The following is a 22,993-nucleotide window of genomic DNA, read 5'->3' as shown; positions in this document are numbered from 1 at the left end:
CTTAATTAGGGCTTGAAGTGTCATCTTCCAGGTGGAAAGAAATTAAAACACCAGGGCTCCTGCTGCAAGTCCTGTGTAACCAGGCATTTTATCCTAAAAAGTCAATAGGTCCTCATTGCTGTAACTCATGAAAACAGTTTACACATAAAAAAACCCCAAATGTGAAAGACCAAAATTAAGTCACTCCTTTGACAAAATCAAGCTACGTGGGGGCTCCTTGCTAACTAAATTCTTTTGCTTTCTAACCTACAGGTTAGTAATTATGCACCATCAATCCAGTGAACAATCCCAGTATTCTTAGTCCAGATGTGTCAAATCCCAGAAGAAAAGCTATGCGTTACGGAGTAAAAACATGTATTTGGATATCCAACATCTCTAAACCCACCAGTCTTAGTTCTTTCACACAGATAACAGATCATCTACAGAAAGGTTTCCTCTCACCCTGCCCTTGCTCTCCAGATCAGCGTGCTGAGCTTTCCTCCCACCCTAAGTCTAGACAAAATAAAACCTCTGCTTATCTTGGATCATCAAAATCTACATGATCCAACAACCTGTATGTGACACAGCCAGAATCAGGCACTTTAGAAGAAGGTTTCAAACTGGACAATTCTTAAGCTACTTGCTCATCAAAGAAGTACTGTCCTCAGAATTGCTATGAATACACATTCTATTTGACCCAAAGGTACCAAATTCCCATGAAGAATTACATCCTCCTTCAAATGTAAGACAGTGGTCTGTCTGTAGTGTAGCTCCCTGGCACACAAACTCTGGATAGAAATTACTTTAGTACTTGACCAAGATGACCCAAATCTGACAACCAAAGCCACAATCAGGCTTAACCCTAATACACAATCCAGACAACAGATATTAACTCTATGCTGACCAGCTACATCCACACATGTATTCAACTTAAATAATTCATGTATTAATTATCAAAATGTCAAAATCTGAATTGCCATTACAAGGAAAGTTTCTGAGGATCAGCAGCTACAAAGGAACTTCACTTTTAAGTTTCCACAGTTACAGAACAGAACCATAGAAAAGGACCAACACTTTAAAAATTCAAAACTAAAACTGAAATAGGGATGTTGTAAATATATGGACATTGTCCTGCTTCAACTACACCTTAGGTGGCCATTCCCAGTAGGTATTTCTGGTTGTATCTAAGCAACTGCTTACCTGTATCTGTGATAAAATAATGTTACTTTGTAAAGAACTTGCAAAATACAGAAAGTCGACCTCCACATGAAAGAGTATCAGATACTATTACAATCCCCCTTCACAAATTCCAGCGTAGCCTTACAGCGGTTGCACAACAAAGTAGCTCTGAGAAAGAAAACACACCTCACCTCTACTAAATATCTCCTGAAGCTTCTGGTCACTGATCAGCGCATTGACAGATTCTCTTAGTGAAGGCTGCTCCTGCAGAATCTGATTTTGACTCTCTGTTCCCATCTGCCAAAAACAAACAGTTTTAACAAAGTAGAGCCTTCTAGGATAATAGGAACATTAGTTTTTACAAGGCAGCTCTTCTTGGACTGCAGTCAGATTGACAAGAAAGAAAAAACCCAGTTGAATTAAGAAAAATATTACTGAACATGCCAGGAGGAACAAATGAATTAACTATGCAAAAGCTGTATATATAAAATGTGTATTCATAGAAATTCTGAGGACAAAACTTCCACTGTAATTAACAGCTACACAATGACAGCTAGCTCTCCAACTGAACAATGTAGAGAGTGTCAGTACTTTTTGCATGCAAATGAAGGTCAGTGTAAGGACCTGGAAATGCAGGGAAACAAACACAAATATGTAACAGGGCAGTGAATGGAGAAAGATGGGTATGTTGTTGAACAGCAAAAAAAAAACCCCAAAACTAATCTGATAAGCACAGCACAAGGCTAAATTTACATTTCAACTGAACACAGTTCAAATACCTGAAATAAGCGTAATCCACTGGCATCAGACAGGAAACGTAAATGTCTGTCCAGAAGAAACTCCACTGGGACCACAGAGCCCAACCCCAGCTTATCTACTAGAGGAGTAAAGGTCTGTGATAAACAACAAAGAAAAGAAGTTACCAAAATGACTGAGCACACATACAGGCCAACAACAGTCAATTTCATGCTACTCAGGTTTTAAAAAATTAAAAATTTTCATTTCTCAACTTGTACTGCCCAGTGCTTGAGTTTTAATGTAAAATATTAGTCATTATGTCTAAGCCAATAATTCTTGCATTACAAGCAGAATTACAGACAACTGGATCCACTTTTTCATTGGATCTTAAAGAAGAAATGAAAACACCTGTGGTGGTATTTGGTTTTTCATACGTAAGCACCTTCTAATGCTCAGGTTTAAAATAAAAAAAAAAAAAACCTTTGGTTAATAGTTCAAACTGTCTAACATATTTCAGATATAGCCTCATGAAAGGAGTGGTTTTATTCTTCTACAGAAGTTAGCTGTAAGGAATTTATACACTTATTATTAAATGAGAGCATTTTTGGCTAGTGTTTTGTGAAAAACTAAAGTTCACAGCAAGTGTATTACTGATGTTCAAGATGCAGAGCAAATCACTAAAAATACCTAGTGAATTCAGAAACCTTGTAATAGTAGAATCAGACAACCTTGTAACATAACTTGCTGATGGAAGAGGAAGTTGCCAACCAGAGTCTTTGGTAATGTGTTATCTGTCTCATGCTCACACTTACATGATTTTAACACAAGTACTCATGACATTTTTCCCTTAACAGCTCTCATCAAATTTGTTTAGACTCCATTCTCCCGTACACAACAGAATAAATATAAACATTTAGTTACTTAGTTTATGCAAAACTATCTCCTGAAAGCAAACAGGACTACAAAAAAGAGACAATAAAGAATGAAAACACATTCTTAAGTGATATATCTTAAACAAACAAAAAAAGAAACAAAACCCACCATCCCCCACACTCCTGAAACATACCATTCCCTTTGTAATGCTAAGTAGTTGGTTTCCCATTGCAAATATGTACTCTGGTGCTTTGACTAACTCCAATCTGCATTCCCATGCAGTTATCTGAGTAGGCCTGTAGTACCTAGAGAAAGCTTCAATGTTCATGTGGCTGTCCAGAGTACGGAGGATGGAAACATTTTTTCAGCAAGCCTACAGATAAAGCTTGAATTGTAGTGGAAATAGTCTGGAATTATTACACAGTCAGCATGCAGACTATGCTAACACCCCCAAATCGCTCAGATTTTGACCAATTTGGAAATCAACTGAAAGACGCTGACCCTGTGTAAAAACAGTTTCCCAGATGAAACTAACTGGAGTTCATTTTTGGAGATAAGCTGGAAATACACTGGAAGGAAAACTTCACCTATGGAAAAAACACTCTCTACAGAGTCTCTGCTGTAAAGGCCTGGTTTTCTTCTGCCTTAAGCCAAGTGCAATGAAGAAATCCTCAAAGAAAGATGCCGTGATGAACTTACTGCTTTGAGCCTGAATGCCCATTTAAAACACTAAATTCAAATTCTACCAAGGCACATGATCCTTGACAGGAAAAAGTGTTTCAATGTATCCATGTATAATATGTATTAAAAAGCAGAGAGTAGGATCCCAAGCAGTCCAAGGCCTGTGGGAGGACAAAAGAAACAAAAGAAGGGGCAAATAATAAAAATTAAACAGCATAAAAATGAGGGAAGGATTCCCACATATAATGATCTTTCCTCTTCAGAAGTCACTAAGAGAAGAAATATATAAGGAATGCTCTTCACTACACACTACTCATCAAGATGTTTGTAGAATGGGTATATTAAGATATGCTAGCTAAAATAAACTGTCTTTGTTTTTAAGTGTCATGATATGTAACTGCCATGTAAATAGCAATATGGTTAACCACATCAAGAAACATGAGAAAATTTTGCATGTCATGTTAGTTAATGCTGACAACAAAACTGAAATATTTTTTTTAGATTAGGAGTGGCCAATTTATGGTTTATATATCAGGCACAGCATGCAGTCTATTCTCTTCCTGAAGATGCCTTCTGGTATACCTATTTAATTGATGCAACAGCCTTTACCATACAGAGCTCTATAGAGTCCTTTGTAAGACCAAAAGGCTTATTCTCACAATTCACAAAAGCCTGATATACACAAGGTTTTAAAATAGGGAAAAATAATCTTTTCAGACATATAACACATTTCTTCAGAGACTAACTTGTAAATATCACTTTTCTGTACAATATGTCATAGCAATTTCTGGGGTAGGAACTAGAAGCATACTGCCTCTCCAATGCCTTCCCAAAGGCACTATTAAGTGCCAGTTAAGGAACTCCTATTAGTAAAAGTCCATGCCCCAAGCAATTTTTGAACCTGCATAATGGTGCCCTGTAAAATATCCAAGCCTTGAGTTTCACAGTGGAGCTGATGAAAACCTTTGAGGATCTAAGGGCTTCTGGTCAAATACTCACCAGTGCAGGCCACTGTGCCTGTGAGATTCTAGTCCCCTGAAGCATAACTGGATCGTTTCGAGGTGCCCAAACCAATGATCCTTCCAGCAGCAACACTATAACTTCTTCAGCATGGACTTTCACCCACGCATGTTGTTTCCAGTTACAGCCATCAAATTCCACAAAGATCTGATTTAAAAAAAAAAAAATTCATCTCTTTTCAGACACTTAATAGAAAATAAGATTCTTACAATCTTTACGGAAAACAAGACTGCAATTTTAGTAAGAAAAATCAGGGTAAGTATTGCAATGTTAATACTGAGAATACATCTACATAGCTATGGGAATCAAATGAACAATTACTAACCTATGAAAAATTATTTATCCCCAAACATACATCACTGGTTCCAAATGCTGTATTTTCCTATACAAAATTAAAGACATGAAAATTGTTCATCCCAAAATACAGATGATGACGACCCAATGCAAGCCTCTTTCACAGTAGGATTTTTTAGAGAATCTCAATACTTTTACTTGGCACTTCAACAGACAGCCTATATCAGTATGGTTAACTGACACTCACAGAACTAAATGCTTCAGCCTGCAAGGTTTGCATTTGCAAAACCCACTCTAAATCAGAAGCTTTGTCTTGTCTTGTACATTAATAAACTCCCCGAACAAATGCAAATATTTTGGATGGCATGAGATTACCCAGAATTACCTACTTGCTAGATTTTTAATAAGTGTATTTACAAGTGAAACAATATAAACCACACTACACACACTACAAATCTAAATCACTATTCTGAGATATCATCCTCTTTTTTTTTTCCTATTACAAAGGACAACTGTTAAAATAATTTGAAATTACATGGCAAGAATGCTAAGGTTACAAATCTCATTACATGCCCTAACAACTGGAGCTATTACGTGTTAAAAAAGTCACATTCCAATCTCTCATCTACAGAACTTACACACTTGCCAAATATAATCAAACATGTCAGATGAACAGCAAAAAATTACTAATCAGTTAAGGAACACCTTAAGCTGGATATCAAAACAGGGTTTTGTAACCATTACAAGATCACTGGGAAGCGACAAGGCACTAACCAGAGACAAACAACTCTCTGCTTTACCAATACACCGTATTAAAAGAAGTATTAGAGACCACTTACTCCTCCCTCCAGACTCAAAAGCTCAAAACCCAAGGGAAGAATATGAAGTAATTCTCTTGATGAATTCTTGAACTCCATCACTGCTTAAGCTGCCCTGCTGAGAAACAGTGTCAGACCTTCCAAGATATCCTTGCACCAATTCAACAATTTTCAGCAATATAGTGGAACCTAGACTGAACATCTTTCCATTTTCACTGGGCCTATAGCTTTCTTAATATTATATTTGTGCTACTTTGCCAGTAGTCCCTACTCAAAACACTTTGTGTCCCAGGCCTCCTAACTTTCATGGTATTGTAGAGCTTGCCTATCCATTAAAACAAACATGTCTCCTACTTCTGTTTCACGTAAGAAAAGCAGTACTGTCCTTCACATGACACATTGAGTTATTTTGCCATTAGCATGTACCATGTACTTTTACAATATTAAGATCAGATTGAGATAAAGCTCAACAGGTCTTTAGTGATCCTGTTCTAGTAAACATTTTGAGAAAGAGGATAATACCTGTTTCCATTTAGAAGAGGCAAAGCTGTTTCCTAATAGAAGCATAATTTTTCCTCAGGATTTCTTCTAGATGCTCTGAAGATGGGACAACAACTATGACTGACCTTTATATACATTTTTTGTGGACTAACCACAATTAGGTTACTCCACATTATATCAAAGTAAGAATGTCTAAGAGCTACTCTCTGTAATCAAAACTTTACAGGGAAAAAAAACCCAAAAATCTTTCAGAGGCTTTACTCTACCAGAAAAAAAAAAAAAAAAAAAAACCCAACAATGAAATCCATGCTTTTAAGTTTCATACTTCTTGTTGATTCTCAAGATTTCTGCCCTAGAAAGGTGCAGATATTCAACTGCACTTTTGTACTTCTATATGCCCAACATGAGACTACAGGCTAGCAATTGATACCATCCTTACAGGATACTATGAGAAAGGACAGACTTACGCAGACCAAAGAGTAGAAAATAAATTTTTCCTAGCCTTTATCACACCTAGTCCACATTATTACCTTAGAAGAGTATTTCCTAAACAGTGGTTGACTGCTTGGTGCCTGCCAACTCATCACTTCTGACAGAATTAATTTAAAGAGAACTCTTTTCCAATAGTATATCATTGCCATTGTCACAGCAGCATTCATTATGCATGGAAGAGTCCAGGAAAACACTGAATGTCCCACATTACTCTAAATTCTGACTAGACTATTTTACACAGTTCACATTTCCAGTTCTTGCATAGATTTTTTTGAGAATACACTGTTTATAGACAGCTACACCCCTGAAACAGTATTAAATGGAAGGGTACTGATGAAAGGAGCTAGGGAGAGAACTGCAGTGCTGAACGAAGGAAATTAATTCACATACCAATGAAAATGCAAGACTACTGATTGGCACACATGTCCAATGCACTCTGCTACAAGAGTGGCTCTTCAGCTGGATCTTAGCCCTGACACACTTTCACAATTCAGATAGTCTCAAACACTTGACACTTTTCCCTTTTGAAGAAACCCTTTCTGCATGGGTTTTTCTTTCCTCCTCCTTGAACAAGTTAGGCAGCAGCTAGAGTACACAACCACAGCTCTCAACTGCAGACACAGGGTGCCAGGCCCACCAAGTTTGCAGAGCCAAACCTAGCACACTGCTTTCTGCTGACAGCCGTAGGTGCAGTTCTAGAACAAGGACAAGAAAGCAGTATCACTGCTGGATGGACATCAAGGAAACAGCTCAAATTTGGAACTCTGCAAACAAGCCCAAAGAACTTATGGTAACTACTAATTTTTAAAAAACTGATCATAAAGAGAACTAAAACTCTTCACAAACACAGAACCTCATTCCTACTACCATGGGACACTAAATCAGACACAGCCCTCCAAAGCAAGCCAGCACTTAAAGCAAGTGCCTGCAGAACTGACACATGCAAAGAGACACTCCACCAGTACATTTCAAGAGCTCTTTTTAGGATCTCCAACCAAGCGTTTCACTGAGCTATACTAGAAATAAACCAGACAAATGCTAAAGAGTGCTTAAATACATTACATGAAGCCCAAATTCCTACAACTAGAAACAAAAACTGAGACAAAATCAAATGAATGAGCCTCACTCAAAAGTCAGCCCTCAATATATATTTTCATATATAATTCACACTGATCGAGAATATTTAACATCTTCCCAGCGGAAAAACAAAACAACCCAAAAAAACCCAAAACAAGGTTTGAGGTTATATACATACATATCCGTCAGCACCAAAAATGTCCCAGACGTATTTGTTTCACATGTATGTTACTTCCAACCACCGCACGGCGGTACCGGACCCTTCACATACCTGCCCGGTCGCTCCGCCGTTGCGCTCGTCGCAGGCCGGACCCGCCGCTTCCAGCCCCGGAGCGCGTCCGGCGGGCCCGGCGCTGCAGGAGGGCTCGGGCCACCGGCACAGCTCGGCCGCGGCACCCCGCCAGCCCCCAGTCTAGCCCGGCCCGTCCGCGGCCCTCGCGGGAGGCTCGACCCGCGGCCTCGTCCACGGTACTGTGCGCCCCCCTCCCGTCCCGGGCCTCACCGCCAGGTCCTGGGGCACCGCTCCGCTCATGGCCCTCACGGTGCCGCTCCGCCAGGCCCGTGCGGGCAGCGCAGGCCCCGGCTCCGACCCCGCCGTCTCGCCTTCGCCCGGCCCCGCCGCCAGCAGCAGCAAAAGCCGCTTTCCCACGGGAGAGGCAGCCGCGTCCGCCATCCCCGCCGGGCAGAGCCGCCGCCGTCGCCCGAGCGCTCCGGCCGCAGCCGCCGCCCGAGGCACCGAGAGGCTCCTGCCCCGCGCTGGGCCTGAGCGCCGCCCGCCGCCGTCCCGGCGTGCACTGCGCGATCGACCCGGCCCCACAAGGCCCCGCGCGGGACGGGCGGCACCCGGGCGGTCTGAGGGGCCGTCGGGAGGGACGGGCTTGGCGGCGGAGCAGGAGGGCCGGTCGGCGGGCATGGGCCTTGCCTAGGCAGAATCGCTCACGACCGCCAAGTCCAAAACCTGGACTTATCGCAGAAATGAAGGAGTTTTAACCTAAATTTTGAGGTAAACACACAGAGGAACCAGTGCCCGCGTCTCAGGATGGATCCCACAGACAGCATGAGGAACTGCTGCCGGCCCCAGAGGACCGGCAGCGCCTCACAGAGCGGGGTGCTTCACTTTCTAGTGAGGCAGACTTTGGAAAGCGGGTGCATGTAGGAAGTAATTAAGATACAAAATAAGTAGGTGAATTAATTTAGCTGTCATGATTAGCTAATACATCTGAACAGTTATCATGTAGCACAGCACAATGTCCTAAACTTGCCCCTTTTCAGCATGAACCACAAAATACTTAAGCATCCTATAGTTAGAAAAATGACACGTGATTTTATATCTGTTTCTGCTTGTGCAGTAAAGGTACAGTAGCAGCACTAGAAACTGGAGAGGAGCAGATGCTATACTCCATACCAGCACAGGGATACTGCTGTGGAAGTAGGTTGTTCTTCTGCATGTATTGTTTCTTCACTCTGGCAGAGTCCCATTTGACACTGAATTAGCAACAGCAAAGGCAAGTTGCTTGCTTTCACTTCCATTTATTCAAACAATTGTGCCCAGTTGTTTTAAGCGGATGACATTTCCTCTTTTTTACTTTCTCCTTAAAAGGACGCAATGTACTGGCTGGAACATGGGTAAGGCAATGCCCAATACCAGTTGAACAACTGGTACACAGAACTTCAAAGTATCATGGCATCAGAACTCTGTGCTCTCCTCCTGTGCTATACAGCATCTCTGAGTTTCAATTTACTACACACCACTAGACTTACTAACTCCCCTCCCCTGTTTTTTTTTAAGTACAGTACCTACATGAAACAGTAGGTTTCTGAATGGTAGCAGAGCCATTATTTCTTGCATCTAAGTGAGTGCCATGGTAAATCCAAGATCAGTACTACATTCTTTGAAGACCAGTCTTTGTCCTCATGTCTTAAGTTTCTTTACTGAAACAGTAAGATCATCAGCTGTGCACCAGAAATAGTACCACCATGTGAAAGATTCCAAGTGCTCCTATGCCTCTTCCCATTCCACCAGCTCAGACTCCCATTGCCATGATAAAGCAGACCACCATTTCCCATCTCCCAAGCATGTTGCTGGATATTCCAATGGCATACAGCACCAGGTGGGCCAACAGTGATAAAATTCACCAATACTAGGGGTTTCCTAAGTGTCATTAATAATTGACCCAGGCAGCATAGGTCATAAAACATCAATTTTTAAATTCAATTAAAAAAATACCTAACAACTTTTCTACGCTAATTCTGTTGCACCAACCTCTATTACAAGTTAGAAAAATTAGTTTCATATGCTATGTGTTAATTTCAAATACTATTTTACTGTGAAATTGTAAAGACAGCTACTGCTGTTAAACTGCATACTTAAATGGCTGCAAAACAGACATCACAATTTCAGCTTGCGAGAAATCAGGTAAGAAACCACCACCCTACATCCAAAGGTGTCCCTTAAGCACTGAACATGGCTTCTTCTCCAGACTGCCACCTGCACAACCTTGACTAATGGTCAATGCTACAGCATACAAAGAAAGTAATTTGCCAGAGTGGCTGATCCAGGGACTGATTTAGTGGAATTTCAATAATTTGAGATGCGGACACTCACCTGTACCGGTTTTCAACCCTCTCTTTCAATACTGTATCTAAGGCTACCCCTTCCATAGACGGCAGCCGTGTTCTTTGGAGAACTTTATTAAAATATATCCAAGAAGTAATCAAACATTTTCTAATGAGCCAGGAGAAAACTGAAGTGAGGAAAACATCTGTACAGAGGACAGTACTGTAAATTTTTGTTTACATGCTTTATTTCAATGTTTCACAGTTTAATCATTGTCTACAAAAATATATATCTGAAACTCTGAGTCCTCTATAAAAAGAGCTGGTCAGCAGCAGTGACCCTGACAAACAGAATGTACCTTGGGATAGTGTGAGCACCTCCTGTAAGCAGATTAGTGCGGCTAGGGAACTCCTGCCTCACCCTGGGAGACTTCTGTTCTTTGGGATTAAAGCTCTGCACTAGTTCTGAAGGAAGGCATTAAAAAAAAAGGTCACTCCACTTCTGTATACTGCACTAAGCCTGGGAGGGGGAGCTGCAAGTTCAGTGTATCACACAACAAAGAGCGCTAACAAAGCACTTGGCACTCAGGGAAAGAAGACCTCAGGATGCTTTAGTACCAGTAAATTTTTCTTTGAGCTATCCGTTCAGAACAGCCTTTGTCGGTGATAATAGGTTCAGGCCGTCAGCAGAAGTACAAACAGCACACAAGCAGAGTAATCCTATAAATGCAAAGAGCGTCCTTCTTTGATGACAAGATGAGGGTTCTGTTCATTTTTACCTCAACATTTTCTGCTGTGGCTTTAATCAACAGGAAAATTACCGTCATATCCAATAACAAGCGTACACTGTGTTGGATAGAACAGAGCCACTATCAATGCTGTCAGCTTCAACTCCTTGGTACCCATAACTGGAAATATTTCTTACATCATCAATCATTTAATTCCTATGCTTACTAGTCACTAGTGTATCTAGCCACCAAAAATATGAACTGAGAAACTCATGTTTCCCCCAAATGAAATTTTTCTACTCTTCCTCTGCTCAGTTATTTGACTGTCTATAGAGATACTTGCAGTAATGGAAAAAAAAATAAATTGCCTCTTCTAAAAAAATAACTCTATCTTGCATTGTGCTCTAGAAAAGACAAAGTCAATGTACTCTGATCCTCAAAGCTTGTAACTAGAAGCCCCTTACCACAAAATCTCAGACCTGAACCCCTAAGCAGGGCAGGCATTTTCAGCAGCAAATAAAGAGTAGTTATTGACAGACTGCTTCCCTAATGTGGTAATAGAAGATGAGCTCTCTGAAAACTTTTCTACACCTGCCTGTCAGAGGATCTTTCTGAGCCAGCAGCTTGTGAAATCTGAATTTCCTAGGGATTACAGAATTCAGGAAAGTGCTGATGGCTATTTTAGGTACACCTGCAATCAACGGGCTTCTGACCTCCAGGCTTTTGTTCAGAAAAAGTTCTCCTGTAACTCATGCCTACCACCAGTCTCAGTCTGATCTGCTAGACCTGAGCAGCCATGGAGGTATATGAAGTAGAATCAGAATCATCCACAAAAACATAGAAGCCAAGAATCTTCACTGAGACAAATACCTTATCAAAAAAAAAGACACGCAGCACTAGAAAACTAGTATTATCTCACTAATACTAAACAGCTAAAGTGTAAAATTTGTAAGAAAACACCTGAACTTTACTTCTGACTATTTTCCTTTCTTGAATTGTTGGGGAGAGTGGAGAAGGGGAGGAGAAAGGAATGAATCACTGTATTAGTATTAAGCCACTATAGAGAAGGCAGTATTGGAAAAAATTTTAAACCAGAAAAAAAAAAAAAAATCGGAGAACTTCGTTATTCTGAAAGCTTTCCTTACCTTCCTAAACTAAGCAGCCTAAACAGAAGATTTTGTCCATACTTCAAGTTATTTTTCCAGTCTGTTCCCATCTGTTCAGCTTCCAGTCACAGACACACAACAGAGAATATTCAAGGGAGGCAGAGAAACCCACACAGAGGGTATGCCTCCCATATAGCACCTACTTTAATATATTCAAACAACATAAACAAATCAATCATAAATTGTTACATCTTGTGCATGGAAAGGCTATAACTGAAGTGTAACAAGATGAAATTAAAGGAAGATGTGAAATTAAAGAAAAATCTTCTCCTGTGGAACCTCTTTGCTGAAGACCCCTCAAAGAAGCGACTCATATTCAGTCATTTGTGAAATGGAAAAGACTTGCCAGCAACAATCCTGCCTTGGCTTCAGGTGAAAAACGGCAAGTATTAATTCTCCTTTTAGTATCACAAAGCCTATTCATGTAAAACAAACTGCTGTCTTGCGTTGCCCTGCTGCCCTGCCCTGCTACAGAGATGCAGTATATCCCAAAATCATAGAACATGCCGAGTTGGAAGGGACCCATCAGGATCATGGAGCCCAACTCCTGGCCTTGCACAGAACACCCCAAGAATCCCACCATGTACCCGCAAGCATTGTCCAAACACTTGAACTCAGATAGGCTTGGTGCTGTGCCAGCCTCCCTGGGGAATCTATTCCAGTGCTTAGTCACCTTCTGGGTGATAAACTTTTTCCTGACTGCTAAAAGCTGCCTTCTCCACCAGCACAGACAAGTGGGACATTACTTCTAGCTGATGCAACTATGCAAAAAGGAAAAAAAAAAAAAAAAAAAGTCTGTATCTTAAAGCTTAAAATTCTAGTGTGATGGATCCCTTGTGGATAAACACTGCCATAGACTACGAGGTACTTGTGTGTGAGGAACCAGCAACTGCAGCTGCACATTATTGCTACTTGCTGTCTCTCAGTGCATGCTTTTCCTATTTCAGCATTTTCTTACCTTCTCTAAGTTACAGACTCCAGGGTGAACAATTCTGAAGCCTCCACAAGCATGGTTGCCACCAAAATACATTTGATGACATTTTAATCCCTTCCAAACTATTTAAAAGGCTGGCTTTGACAGTGTTACTTTTAACTTCAGGCCTAGAACTGCATAGAGAAAACTTTGTATGGTCAAGAATTAACAGTGCCTGTGCTGTGCCTGTTCTCACAGGAAACGTTAATTAAAACAAGCAAAGTAACACACAGAGCTTAGCCTGGCTGCCTTCTATCAAGGGCATAATGAAGACAATAGTCACAACTTCTCCAATTCACTAATATTTTTTCTAATATTCCCCATGGCTACACTTAAAAGAGGTTCAGCCAAATTAAATTTAAGCTACAAGTCACAACTGAAAAGTGTGCACTTAAGTTTGGAACACCAAGGACCATCCCTGATTAGGTGGCTTCACTTCCATTTTTCAAGCACACAAAGACAGTTCTCTGTCACAAAAAACTGAAGCAGATATATGGGAGAACTGATTCATTAAGCCAAGAGGAGGCAAGGTCACTGCTGCCATGCCCCAGAGAAGGAGTAAGATTCATTAAGAAATTATAACTAAAAGGTTACAAAATAAAGGCAAGAGCTAAAGTCTGTCGGCAATGAAACACATTCTCCTGTCCCATGTGAACAGGAAACAGTGTCTTTAGGGTGTTAAAGAAGGTCCTAGGAGGAGATGCCCTCCTACTTTTTTCTGCTGCCAAAGGAGAGGAGAGAATCATGCTGCTATTGGTCAGCAGGAATCTCTCTGTCTGCATCCAGTTTGCTTGTCTCTCCTGGGGAAGGAGTACGTGGTGCAGAGTGAGAAACAGGAGGGATCCCATGAGCTACAATCCCTTCCACTACGGGTGGTTCTGGTAGCCCAGGGTTGGCTACTCCCACTACTCCTGGAGGAAACCTAAAACCAACAAAAACATAGAAATTACAAGCTTGTCCAACAGAGTTATTCAAAGGAAAAGGAGCCATGCCCTCAGACATGCTGAAAACAAATCCCTCTTTCTAACAGAAACGCTCGGAGACAGAACACAGGAAAAGTCTCCAGAGCTGAAGAGTAGCAGTGGTATCCTAATGCCAAATGACACCTGTTTGCAGACAGACCCAGATAGTCTGAGGTCACATACTAAGCATTTGAAAGTTTATCTCCAGTTGAAAATATCTTGAGGCACTCTGTGAAGGCACCTGGAGGGCTAGGAATTCCCTCCCCCCATCAGCAGGAAGGTTGTAAGCTGCAGTTATCCTTCATTGGGCTCCAAGGCAGAAAAAGTAAGAAGCTGAACTAATAAAACAGCTAGATGCAAGATGAAAAATAGGAGAGTGACAGTCATGAATTGTTCATGAACTATTCTTCCATCATTTCCATTCTGCTTCCCTATGCCCTCTCCATAAATACATCTCAACTCCTCTAGATCTCTCATAGAAGGAAGGAAAATCTATTTCCTATTTTGCAGACAGGAGACAAACAAAAGGGAAGCAACCTGTCCACAATCACTTTGCAGTTTTGTAACAGATAAACTCAAATACACTCTGTTTAGACTACTGAACAAATCCACAGGACAGTGACTCAGTAATAGTCCATATCTGGCTACATTTAAGAACTGTGCGTTGTTTTCATATAGCCCTAATGCTATGCACAACTTCTAATGTAGAGCTACAGACGTTTTTTGGAACATTCAGCAGGCTTTCTTATATTAAGGTATCTCTTGGGCATGTCTTCCAAGGATTTGGGAATACTGACCAGTATGCAGCTGGAATTTAATATGACCAAGTACATGTTAAATACTCGTACAACTTTAGAAGTGCTGCTGTTAATAAGTTTTGGGGAAGTGCTCATATAGAGTATATAAGAACAGAGACATACCTGTTTGTAGGTACAAACAGTTCTCAAACCCCTGGCTTACTTCAGCAGGAAGATATGCTTGGATAACCTACGTATCTCACCTGTAAGCTGCAGCTCCGTTGAGTTCTGGGTGGACAGTTGCAGGATCAATATTGGACCACTGAGCTGCTAACAGCAAGTACTCCTTATTAACACAGTTTCTCAAAGCATCAGGTATATGACCTGCAAGGGCACCAAGAAGGACAAAAAAACCAGAAAACAGGTAGGAGAGACTTGTTCCCTGCAGCATTTACAAAGCAAAGTAGAAAGGAAAAGTGCAAAATCTTTTCGTCCACTTCCACAGGATAACACTGGATATGGGAGACTCTCCTCTAATCATCTGGTGTCTGGGGACGGCAAGAAACTGGTCTTTTCCTCCCACTTCTATGATCATGTGAAAATTATTGCCACAAACTGCAACTGCCAAGCCTCACCTTTTTCAAGAGACAACATGTACTACTCAAGATAAAAAACATATAGTAAAACTGTCAAAGGAATTATTGCAAAGGATTTGGAAGATGTAGGTAAAAAGGCTTTCCCACGGAAAAAGCCACTCTGGCATTAGGTACAAGAATTCTCAGAAGGCAAAGATACAATAATTAACTTACACTCCAGTTCCAGAAACCACTTAATGAGTCTTTTCATAACAATCAGCATAATCCTTGCAGTGAACTAACAAAAAACCACTAATTCAGCAACAGCTGCAAATCTTCTTCATTACCTGTAATAGCTCTGCGGATCTCTTTAGCTGCATCTTCTCTGGATTCAATGGAAGCCTGTTCACTGTACCAGGCAGTGTGAGGGGTGCAGATAACATTGGGTGCATCTTTTAATGGCCCCTGAGCAAAACTGGGGGGAAGAAGAAAGTTTTTGTCCAGAAGTGATAACCCCATCTGTCCTCTTGGGCATCACTGCAACCCAAATAACAACAACAACCACAAAAAAACCCCAAACCCACCAAACTGCCAAAGGAACCATCCAGTTTAGCTGACCCACCAGGTAGCAGCAGGCATGCAGGTACAACATTACCTGAAAGGCTCAGACTCATGCACATCCAATGCCGTTCCTCTGATTCTCCCCTCTTTCAAGGCTTGCGCTAAGGCTTTCTCATCTACCAGCCCTCCCCGGGCTGTGTTCACTAAGAAGCAGCCCTGACGCATCTGGAAAAAGAAAAATAGTACATGCATTGAGAATGAGACTTTTCATGGAAGCTAAGTGAATCTTGGGAAGTCTACTGGAAATGAGCAGGAGTCTGCAGTGACTAGATGAGGCCTGGAGAACTAGGAGGGCTTTCACTGCAAAGCTTACCACAGGGGAAATGCCTGCAAGCAATGCTTGAGAAATTTGCTTTGAAAATCAACAAACAAAATCACAAGACAACAAGGGCAAAAGTGGAACTCTCAAGTTCTGCACTCCATATTCATCCTAGTACATTAAAAAAAAAAAAAACGAGGACAGGAACCATGACTCAAGTATCCAGCTACACAAAACTGGACTACAATGTCCAAATGTCTCTCATAATAGCACTGGAAAGCATTCATAGACTGTTTAGCCTGAGGCTGGCTTTGCAGTGGAATTGGGCAGAGAGGCATTGGCAGTGCTGTGTAAAACAACGTACACACTCCCAGCCACACTACATCTAGCTCTAACCAGTGCAGTAAATTATTTTAAAGATAATTTGAAATTATGGAATCACCTAAAATATTCTATATAAAGGAAACTACTTTGCAAGAAGAGCCAATCCTATTCTTAACAGAAAATTCTATATAGCACAAAGCACAGGCACCCGGATCCACACACTCCCAGCCTCCAAAGGCAGCAGGAGGCACATAACAGAGGCAGCAGGATTCACACGCTCTCAGCCTCTGTGAAAGCAGCAGTTTCGGTTTGCATTCATTTCCACAGTGCTCTGTGGGGGAAATCAAGCTCCTGCTGCACCTGTTTAATAGTGAAGTCATTGATGAGGTGATGGTTATGTTCATTCAGGCTGCAGTGCAATGTGATGCAATCGCTGTGCATTAGTAGATCCTGCAGGGTTCCTACTCGTTGTAAACCCAAGGATCGCTCCACTCCATCCGGCAGATAGGGATCATAGAAAATCACGTTGAAGCCAAAGGACTTGGCTCGCAGAGCCACTGCCTGTCCAACTCGGCCTTCACAAAAGAAAACCCACAATCATCAAGGAAAGGTAAAACAAACTTTAAAGACAAGATACTGGGGTAGACTGGGAGCCTACACTGAAGTTTACTACCAGGGCCCAAGGTATTGCAGCCCTGGAAACCCCTAGGATTGCCACAGGGATCCAGAGGAGGCTATTCAGTGCTGCTCCTACGTAGCTAATTCTAGTTCTTCCCCATGCAATAGCCAGAGCGTAGTCAAGAAGCAGTTCTGTTTTCAAACCAAATCTAGACTCTGAGACAGAGATAATAATCTGGCTACAAGAACTTGGAGAAGGAATTGGTAGCCACCTTCCAGGCAGCTTTGCTACTGATACAGAACCTAGCACAGAGGGAAACAGTCACTGAGAAGAGCTGTATAAATGTTTCAATTCTTCTAACCATTTGAAATCAAAAAAAGAGTACCCAATCCCCTGACATATACCCAGCTCTTGAAGATAGCCAGAATAGGGCATTCCTTAGGAGTCAGCGTGTTTCACAAAGAACAGTTGTAGAATTATCACTTTTCTCAGTATGCGACTCTTAGCTTCCCAAAAACATTCACAGTTCTCTTTTCAGTCTAACAATTCCCATCACTTACCTAGTCCAATGATGCCCAAAGTCTCCCCACGGATACGCACAGCACCTCCAGCCACCTCTCGAATCTGTTCTACGCTTGAGGCTCGATTCCCTTCCCGCAGAGCCTGATGCAGCCAAGTAACACGGCGATAGAGGTTCAAGATGTGGCAGAGGGTAGAGTCAGCAGTCTCCTCTACTGAGGAAGAAGGGATGTTGCAAACTGCAATGCCTACAAAGCCATAGAGGTCATATAAGATTTTTAGCATCACAATCCTAAACCAACATAAAGCTCTTTAAGCACAAATGCTGAAAGATAATTGAGTACTCCAGAACTCAAGAAACACAGGATTCATTTCAGAACCTCATTCTACAACAACACAGATATGACCAGCCATCATTTCAATCCCCCAGGAAATACCATTCCTTCCTTATAAATATCTATTTGATTGACACTCACCAGAAAAACAAACAAGCTGAAATGAGAAAACTGGGCCATACAAGCAATACAATCAACAAACTGTTTTAAAAGACCTTCTATCAAAAAGATGCACTCCTTCCACAGATACTCCTGACAAATTAACAGTCAGACTGTAGAAGCATTGAGACAGATGGCTGAGCTCCTCATGCCTCATGGTCCAGATGCTCATTGTGAGCATCAGCCTCCCCAGGAGCAACAATAAGTAACTAACTCATTAAATGCAGAGAGAAGTCCCAGGAGCTTCTCTAAATCCATTTGAAGTTGAGCTTAAAAATAACAACACATAACACTCCCACTCTAGAATAACATACAAACACAAGGACCATAAAACCCATGGCTACAACTATCAAGTAAATTAGTAACGCAGAGTTGAAGTCCTAGAAGCATAAATTACTGTCAGAAAAAGGAAAGATGGAATACTGTATGAAAATCTGGTTGAAGTCCTGAGCAGTCTATGAAAAAAAAAATAGGAGGTGGGAGGCTAGAAACATACCATTTCATTCCTGCTATCCTTCATTTGACAAACCAGCGAAGAAATAAAAATAATTAGATGGAAAAATGGTCTCTTCCCAAACATAACCCTAGTCACTTGCCAAACCAAGGCAACTCTTCTACCTCAAAAGTCCACAACCTAGCTAAAAACTGGAAATAAAATCCAGGCAATGGTTGAAGGCATCACTCTTTCGTAAGCCTAGTCAAGAGGAGACATTTGGCTAAACTCAGACCACGTTTTCCCATGAGAATTAGGAGAGCAATGACCACAGACAATCCCAGATATCCGACTGTTTTTCTCTATCAAACTATTTCCAATTTTGCCATAATGCCACACAGATAACTCAGATGACATGAGTTCTATTACACAGCCAGACACAGATTTGAGTTAACATACAGTATTATACCTAAATGTAAAACAGCCCTTTGGTCTGAAGATTCAAAACACACAAGGAACAGTATCTTACCTCTGAATGAATTAAAAGGCCTTGCTAAGCATGAAAATAACTCTTAATTGTCCATTAAAAAGAAATCTGGCCACATGTAAGGCTCACCACACTGTTGCTCCAAAGCAAAAGTGGCAAGCAATGGTCTGATGGTGAAGGAATTTTGACTCATTTCACCTTAGATTAATGAATGCAGTGGGGGAAAAGGGAAATCTTTGAATCTGAATGAATCAAAGATATGGATGGTGACCTTAAGTAGAGAAGCATTAAGACTAGGTTAGGTTCCAAATTCAGCACAAATATGGCTGGATGAAAGCCAGGGACCTTGACAGGAACTCTTGAGACTATTCCTTTGAATCATCCAAATGAAAAGGCTCTTTTGACCTAATTCAAGCACTAGCCTAATACACACTCTTCCTTTATTAGAAATTCACCTGTTCTTACAGATCTGAAAATTGCAATGCTTGCCTACTTCAATTTTATATACTAATACCTGTATTTGATTTAAGCTTAACAAGACCTGCATTACATTAAGGAAACTTTAGAATCCCTTACACTTATAAAACTTAAAAAAGAAGGGGAAGGATACTTAAGTGATCCATCTCACCTAGGAGACTAAAAGGTCCAGAAGTGTCACTGCCATCTGTTTAATAAATAGCATCTTCTTGTCACCTGATCCAGACACTTTTCACATGCCTAGGATTCTAAAGGGATAACTAATAAAGTTTTGTATCAGAACCTATTTGCATATACAAAATTAAGAAGAAAACTCATGAAGCATTTACAATGAGTTTATCCTGCATCAGCATTTGCAGGTGGCTTTCAGACATCAGTTTGCTCAGGGGTCACAAAAAGACCAAAGTCACTTCACCAAAAGTTACCTAGACACCATATTCAGATTCTTGAATCCCAAACAACAATAAAGACACCAACATCAATAGCAGAGCGATCTGAAAACTGAGAATCTTTCTTTTAAGCCACCTACCAGCCCCTCTATTGGCCAGATTCCTAAAGATACCTGATATTGAGCAGCTCCAAATCTTTTTACATAGAAGTTTTTAAATGCACTCAGCTCATAAAGCACAAAAAGATGTGCAGTGTTCCATTTCACATTCAGTTCTGATCACAACAGACACTTAACGGCGTCATCATACCTAATTCTGCAGCAGATTTGATGTCAACATTGTCATAGCCACTGCCAATACGCACAATGACCCTGAGGGCTTTGAATTTCTCCAGATCCTGACGAGAAAGGGTAATGGTGTGATACATCAGAGCTCCTACTGCCTCATTCAGCACCTATAACAAAAACCAGTCCAAATCAGTATCTGGTTTGGTTACCTAAGAGGCAAAGCTCTACTTCTGAATCTTGCACATCTTCTTGCCCACCTTTTCATGGATTTCCTGAGTTGACTGAGCATCACAAAATGCCACTGTAGCAACATCCTTCAAGATGGGCATCTCCACAGTGCAATCTCGTCCATCCAGGAGTGCAACCAGTGGCCGTGCTGGCATTGGGCCATTCACAATAGGAGGCCGTATGCCTATTAAGAAAGTCAGCAGGAGTGACTACATGAAAGACAAGAATTCAGGAACCCTTATCTGTTAGTGCAATAAGTTGCTAATAGTATTTAGGAACAGATTAGGCAAAGAAAAAGACATGAATACGAAGCAAACACAGGGAAAAGACGCTGGGAAAAAAAGCACAACCACCTCTGTCACCACACAGATGAAGGAAAATAAAGCATGTATTATCAATAATAATATATGAGAGGTGATCTGCTCAGCAGCATGCCATCTTACTCCTGGCTCCTGAAACGAGTGACAAAGTCGCTTCACACCTCCTCCCCAGTGACCGGCCTCCCCTCCATGCCAGCATGCCCAGGTAATATTTCCTCCTTAAGTGAGCAGAACTTGTAAATTCACAGAGCCTCCGACAGTCACTAGCATCCGGCCCTTTCCAGAAGACCGTAGGCAGCGCCTCCGCGGGCGGCGGGGCCCTGCTCGCCGCAGGCCGGGCGGACGCTCAGCCCCACAGGCGCGCAGCGGGTCCCCACGGGGGCAGGTGCCGCTGCCCGCTGCTGCCGCAGCTGCCGAGGGGCGCCCGCCCCGCCTCACCTTCGCAGATCCGGTCCAGACGCTGCCGCTTCACTTTGTGCCGGTCCATGGGCCGGGCGGGGGCGCGCCGCCTTCGGCGCCGCGGAAGGACCCGGGACCCGTCACTCGCCGCCCGCGCCGCTCCGGCGGAACCGGAAAGACGCGGCTGGGCCCACGCGAGAGGCATCGCCGCCACTGAGGGGCTGCGCGCTTCCGCTTCCGGTGCGCGGACAGGGGGCGTGCGGGGCCAGGCCGGGCCGGGCCGGGCTCGCTCGGTACTCCCGGGTCACAACCGGCTTCGGGAGTGGACCCAGAGGGTGGTTACAAAAAGCTGGGAGGTGGATCCTGGGATGTAGCTGCAGGTCTTCCTAGAAAGCTCTCTGTGCATGAGGCAAAACAAGGAGTCATTCAGATCGGTTCTGCTTCTGTTTTGCCGCTATTGGGTCTCCCACACCTGTCCCGTGCTTCTGGGAGTGGATCAGCGCTGCAATACCCGCTCATCCTGAGAATCCACTACATAAATCACGACAAGGACATCACTAAGCAAGTTCTGTACAGTTTATTGAAGAACAAATTAAAGCCATTTATTACACAAACGTTCCTGGTACCTGAAGTTCATACAGTTGATCTACTTTCACACGGCCCTTTTCTTAAATACTTCCCACATTCCATTCAGATACGCCACAGTATGTTTTAACAGATCTGTGTGCGTTCCTCTTGCTCTATGTTGGAGTTAGGTGGGCAAAAAGCAACGTGATAAGTGGAACCGCCAGCTGGCGACTATGTGTTGGGACGAATGGGTTAAAAGTAGATGACTCTGTAGAGGAGGACTGTAAACAGGAAGCTGGGAATAACCCTTGCTAAACAGGTGTGAGCACTCCAGTGACCCTCTGGCATGACCCCAGTATAACAGCGCCTATGTCTCCCCTTGTGTGCGTCTGCCAAGGGGTCGCTGTGGGGATCCCCCAGTTAGCAAGGGAAGGGAAATAAATTACTCTTTGGGGTTTAGCCATGGGTTTGTGGCTGTCCTGGCTGCTGCCTGCCTGTGCTGACACTCACTCGAGCAGTTAAACAGTAGCAAGGTAAGAATGTTTGGCAAAGATAGAGTGCTTAGAAAAATGTGTTTCAAGGCCCACTGGGTTAGATGACCCTTAAATATCTTGGATTATTTCATAAACTGGTTGAAATAGTGACAAAACCATGAAGAATGGCTCTGATACCAGGAACCTGGAAGAGTCAAAAACCCACCTGTGTGGAAAGAGACAATAGGATAGACTAAGGAATTTAAATTAATGAATTTGCCTGTAATTAAAAAATAATCTGGCGCATGTAAGTTGTTTGTGACAATCAGTGAGGCTACTACTTGTTTCCAACAGTTTGTCAAGAATTAATCCAGTGTCTGTGCTATATGTGGCTACTAAAAAAAAAAACAAAAAAAAAAAAAACAACTGGGTAGTTGTTTGGCATGCTGGCATGCTTGCATGCCAAACTTCAGAGGCAAGCCTTCTAACAGTACTGAAGCAGCCCTAGTCTTCTGGAGCACAATTGCCTATGGCCCAGGGAGTCTGGGTCATTTATGCTGGCTGACCTTCATGTCTGTATAAAAAACCTCAGTGAAAATCTCCTGAGTGCATTCAGGTATCCTCCTCACCTGTCAACACTCTTGCTAATAGCTCTTCAGGCAAGTACTTTGTTGGATGCTTTAAAAAACCAGAAGGAATAGGAGGAAAATGAGGATTTTCCTGAGGACAGACAAAGAAATTGGAAATC

The 22,993-nt window shown here is 42.1% G+C and overlaps 2 protein-coding genes across 4 annotated transcripts in view; both read right to left on the bottom strand.

Moving 5' to 3' along the window:
* Positions 1-8,355, bottom strand: part of KDM3B (lysine demethylase 3B) — a 48,173-nt gene extending 39,818 nt beyond the window's left edge. For both annotated transcript variants that reach the window (XM_053991059.1, XM_053991060.1), the window contains exons 1-4: positions 8,155-8,355; positions 4,450-4,617; positions 1,938-2,051; positions 1,350-1,455 (exon numbers count right to left, since the gene is read on the bottom strand). In XM_053991059.1, the coding sequence (XP_053847034.1) occupies positions 1,350-1,455; positions 1,938-2,051; positions 4,450-4,617; positions 8,155-8,325 (559 nt within the window). In that variant the 5' untranslated portion in view covers positions 8,326-8,355. The remainder of the gene's footprint in view (positions 1-1,349; positions 1,456-1,937; positions 2,052-4,449; positions 4,618-8,154) is intronic.
* Positions 8,356-10,325: 1,970 nt separating this feature from the next.
* Positions 10,326-21,410, bottom strand: LOC128814815 (C-terminal-binding protein 2). 2 transcript variants are annotated; one of them, XM_053991063.1, is made up of 10 exons: positions 21,245-21,295; positions 20,930-21,024; positions 20,516-20,670; positions 20,281-20,425; positions 17,733-17,939; positions 16,914-17,128; positions 16,005-16,135; positions 15,697-15,824; positions 15,038-15,158; positions 10,326-13,997 (listed from the first exon to the last, which is right to left on the bottom strand). In XM_053991063.1, exons 2-10 carry the CDS (start codon positions 21,003-21,005, stop codon positions 13,826-13,828), a joined length of 1,350 nt encoding a protein of 449 aa, XP_053847038.1. In that variant the 5' UTR covers positions 21,006-21,024; positions 21,245-21,295; the 3' UTR covers positions 10,326-13,825. The 2 variants fall into 2 exon arrangements, with proteins under 2 accessions (XP_053847038.1, XP_053847037.1); XM_053991062.1 differs by lacking the exon at positions 20,930-21,024 and having other exon boundaries at positions 21,245-21,410.
* Between the last annotated feature and the right edge of the window lie 1,583 nt (positions 21,411-22,993).

The sequence above is a fragment of the Vidua macroura genome, chromosome 15 (assembly GCF_024509145.1).
Source record: "Vidua macroura isolate BioBank_ID:100142 chromosome 15, ASM2450914v1, whole genome shotgun sequence".
NCBI lineage: Eukaryota > Metazoa > Chordata > Aves > Passeriformes > Viduidae > Vidua > Vidua macroura.
This window is presented reverse-complemented; position numbering and strand designations above follow the sequence as displayed.